This window comes from Arvicola amphibius, chromosome 8, assembly GCF_903992535.2.
Source record: "Arvicola amphibius chromosome 8, mArvAmp1.2, whole genome shotgun sequence".
Taxonomy (NCBI): Eukaryota; Metazoa; Chordata; class Mammalia; order Rodentia; family Cricetidae; genus Arvicola; species Arvicola amphibius.
The window spans coordinates 105,404,762-105,408,822 of NC_052054.1; the positions used below are offsets into that span (position 1 = coordinate 105,404,762).

Sequence of the window (4,061 nt, forward strand, 5' to 3'; positions counted from 1 at the left end):
GTCAGCTCTTCCACCCTATCTAACACGTGTCAGGCATTAGGGAAGAGTCTGGAAACAGGGCGATCTACTTGGATTTCAGGCTGCACCAACTTTCTACCTGTGCATAAAGGACATTTCTTCTAAGTCTTTGCACCTGCAAGAGTAGTACAGATGCATACCAGGAACAGGGCGCGCGGTGAAGACCCAGTCGGTACACAGCGCCCTGGACGACTAGAAGCCTGAGGACTAGAGCGAGCTCATTCTACAAATGAAATTCTCTTCTGCGCGCCGCTCTGTGGCTCTGAGCGCAGCCGGCCGAGCCGCGGGATTCTTTGGAGGTGGGATGTGGGTGGGGGCAGAAGGGGGAGCACCCGCGCCCCCCTCCCGGCCGTCGATTCGGCCTCGTGCGCTGTGCCATTGGCCCTGGCTGCCCGGTGGGCGGGAAGATGACATCAGCGGCAGGTTGGATTATAAAGGCACCAGCCGAGCCACGGACTCAGAGCGCACCCAGCCGGCGCCGTGCAGCAGTGGGACCCGCGCTCGCCTAGCCAGCCTGCTCCGCATCCGCCTGCCGGACTGCTCACCGGCCGTCCCAGCTGCAGACTGCACCCTCGGCTTCATCGGCACCATGCACCTCTCCCAGCTGATCGCCTGTGCCCTGCTGCTAACGCTACTCTCACTCCGGCTCTCCGAGGCCAAGCCCGGGACGCCACCAAAGGTGGGTGCTGTTGCGGGGACACTTGGTTTGTGAGAGGCGTGGGAGGATGCGGCGCGCAGGAAAGGAAGACCCTTCGGACTTGTGCCTACAAAGCTAGGACTTAACTGAATCATTCCTCAGCTTCGGGAGAATGTCATGCACATCTCCAGTGTCCCCAATGTGCCCAGCAGGACAAGCGGCACGGGAAGGGCAAGGGGGCTCCCCGAAGGAGCAGGAGCAAGGGCTGCATGGCAGGTGGATGCTGGACTCAGCTGTTCCACATCAGTGGGGGCGCGCTCACGGCTGGGGAGGGCCACTCCACTCTGGGGCCCGCAAAAGTCACCTGCGCTACATCCGTGTACTCTTTCACCTGCCCACTCTTTTTTCCTACAGGGCCCGCGAACCCCTCCAGGGGAAGAGCTGGCGGAGCCCCAGGCAGCTGGTGGCAATCAGAAAAAGGGTGACAAGACTCCAGGCGGCGGGGGCGCCAATCTCAAGGGAGACCGATCGCGACTGCTCCGGGACCTGCGCGTGGACACCAAGTCCCGGGCTGCTTGGGCCCGCCTTCTGCACGAGCACCCCAACGCGCGCAAATACAAAGGCGGCAACAAGAAGGGCTTGTCCAAAGGCTGCTTTGGCCTCAAGTTGGACCGGATCGGCTCCATGAGCGGTCTGGGATGTTAGTGCAGCGACCCCTGGCGGCGGTAAGTAATACCATGCGACTCTCCCAGCTCGCCTAGCTCTGCACCAGGGAGAACCTAGCCCTATCACCGCCTAGCGCAAGCGGTTTGATTTCCTCCTCCCTGATCCTTGTGCTCTGTGACCTTCCCCCAACCGATCCGGGCATGGGATCAAGTGTAAACTAGACATTTGCCTGCTACCTCACGTATCCCATTTTACAGATTATGAAAATGAAGTGGTCAAAGAACATGAGCAAGGTCATAGATCGGGTTCCGCCTTAGAGGACCCTATCTGGCTTCCTCTAGAAACGCAGTAACAGGCTTAGTGTAGACTGAGTCCCCAACCCCACCCTGGACGACAGGCCAGCTAGCAATGTTAGCCCCGACCCAGCCAACTGGGAAATTGTTAGAGAGATCCTGGAAAAAGCGAGGGAACGGTGTTCCACCAGTCCAGAGTAAATTTATCTGCCAGCTCTGTTGGCAGCGCGGCTGTCAAACGACAGAACGCCTTTCTGGTGTCCCTGAAGTGAGGCAGGCACGTAGACATGCCCGCTCCTCACCGTGGAGAGAAGAGCTTCCGTGGGCCGCAGCAAGACACCTTTCTGCCTGGGACGTTCTGAATCTGACCCCTGTTCTAAACCCAACTGTGGGCAAACTGGTCTATCCAGGGTCCTGTTGTAGCAGCCCTGGGGCTCCCGAGATGAACCCTTGGGGCTTGTGACCCTGTTTCAAGAGAGGCAAAAGAACAAGCTAAATCTTATTTCTTGCCCTAACCTCAAACTTGGTGTGTCCTAAATGAGTTGTGTACCAACCCTGACCCCTGCCCACACTGCTCTGAACTGTCTCTGGCCGCCTCACCCTCCACTTTGATCCCCATCTGAGGCTGCTCAGTGACTTACTACAAAGACCCTCCTGGATTGTTTCCTGTCCCTGGTGATGTGGAAGGACAGAACCTCACTTGGATAACTGCTTCACAGGAGGGCCCCTGCTGCTTCCTAGCTTTGGCTCACCAGCTGCCATTGCTTGCCCCATACTCTGTGGTTGATGCTGCTCTCCCTAACCTAGAGGCCAGTGGCCAGTCTTTTTCCCATAGGGAACAGGAACACCTCCCAAGCATTTTGTAGGAGCCTTTTTTACAGCATGAGAGACTTGCACAGAAGTACGGTGCTTTATGAACTTGTTTGTGCCCCCATATTAATTTGCAAGTAGCTTAAGGGGCAGACCCTCAGGAACCCACATCATACCCAGAATCTTGATATATTGACCAGCGACCAGAAAAACACATGCCCAGTTTAGCAGCTCTGCCAAGTGGCCCTGGCTCTGGGTCTCAGCTGGCCCTCTCCTCTGCACCGAGTCTTGAGTCCCCCTCGTAACTTGCTCCAGTTCTGCAGGGTGTTGGGATCTCTACTCTCCTTTATTTGGGGAGAGAACTGATCCTGGTATTTATGGGCAAGTCTTGGAGCCACCACTGTGGTGCCTTCTGTGGGAATACCTAAGAGATGGAGTCTTAGGACTTGGATTTTCAGTTTGCGATTTTAAGTGCCAAGAATGGACTTTAGAATCAGTTAACCTCTGGGTGAGTGCCTGGGATGTGCTTCCCTGAAGATGCCTTGTCTTTAGTCTTGGGCATCCGTGGCACAAGGTGGTGAGAAATGTTGTGGAGGGGAAATTGAGGCAATTAAGGCTTCTGGACCCATTGACCAGGGGAGGTAATCAGCCTCCTAGAAGTTCTCCTGGCATAAATGAACATAGAGAAGCCTTAGCCTTCTTTATCCCAGCCCCAGTGAGAGGACAGAGAGATCACCCCTCCCAACCCTGCAGTCTCCTCCTGGTGGAACGGACCAGTGAGGTGCATCTGGTCTTAAGGAAGAGCATAAGGCTCATTCTTCATACTGATGAGAAGTCCCGAGGCTGTGATCATGTCTCCACTCTGGCTCCAAGCACCATCATAATGACTGTCGCTGATGGTTATAGGTTTTGATTATACTATTGACAGAGACTTGGGTGTGGTGAAGACCTCAATGGACACTTTGCCCTGGGACACAAGAGCATCACACTTGAAACACAGGCAGAGAGGCCAGTTAGGGAGAATTGCCCTGGCCCCTTTGTGAGTGCCATCCTTTAGGAGGGCCCTGCATGGTTGCCTTTTTTTCAGAACACAGAGCACTAGCGCCACCACTGGTAGGGACTGAGTACAGCGCTCATCGCCTAACTCATCCTTCAAACGGCACCAGTCCAGCATGGCTGCTTATTCCTGGAAGCAACCAGTTTCTGAGACCGGCTAGCTAGGAAAGGAAGCGCTCTTCGCTGTTGGGTAGCTGTGACCCAGACACTGCCGAAGCTTAATATGTGGCCCTTTGTTGAATCCCAGCGCCAACTCTGAGAGGTGGCTATTATCCATTTTATGAGTGAGCTCAAAGCGACTCAGGGCCATCTGGGAAGTCAAATCCAAGCAAGGATTTGAGCTCAGGATAGGACACCCTGCACACACCTTGATATATTCTTTTCTTTGCCCCTACACGGCCAAGCAGACACAAAACCAGATGAAAGCAACGGCCTGAGGTTTTGCCTTATAGCAAAAACTGAGCCGGAAAAGAGACCCACCATTCCTCGTTGTGTCTCACCCATTGCCGAGAGCAAAGCCTATAGTTAGAACTTGGGGGAGGGGGGCGTGTCTGGCGGCACTATGGCTCCACCTGTGCTGG

General features: G+C 55.2%; 1 protein-coding gene across 1 annotated transcript; it reads left to right on the forward strand.

Annotated features, from left to right (window-relative positions):
- The first annotated feature begins 607 nt into the window (after positions 1 to 607).
- Nppc (natriuretic peptide C) lies at positions 608 to 1,360 on the forward strand. Its single transcript, XM_038341105.1, has 2 exons — positions 608 to 697; positions 1,070 to 1,360. Exons 1-2 carry the CDS (start codon positions 608 to 610, stop codon positions 1,358 to 1,360), a joined length of 381 nt encoding a protein of 126 aa, XP_038197033.1.
- Positions 1,361 to 4,061: the final 2,701 nt, after the last annotated feature.

Bases quoted from the DNA above. Each gene is read 5' to 3' on its own strand.
- Nppc (XM_038341105.1), top strand. From the start codon at position 608: ATGCACCTCTCCCAGCTGATCGCCTGTGCCCTGCTGCTAACGCTACTC. The intron at 698-1,069 runs GTGGGTGCTGTT...TTTTTCCTACAG, and splicing joins AGCCCGGGACGCCACCAAAG to GGCCCGCGAACCCCTCCAGG.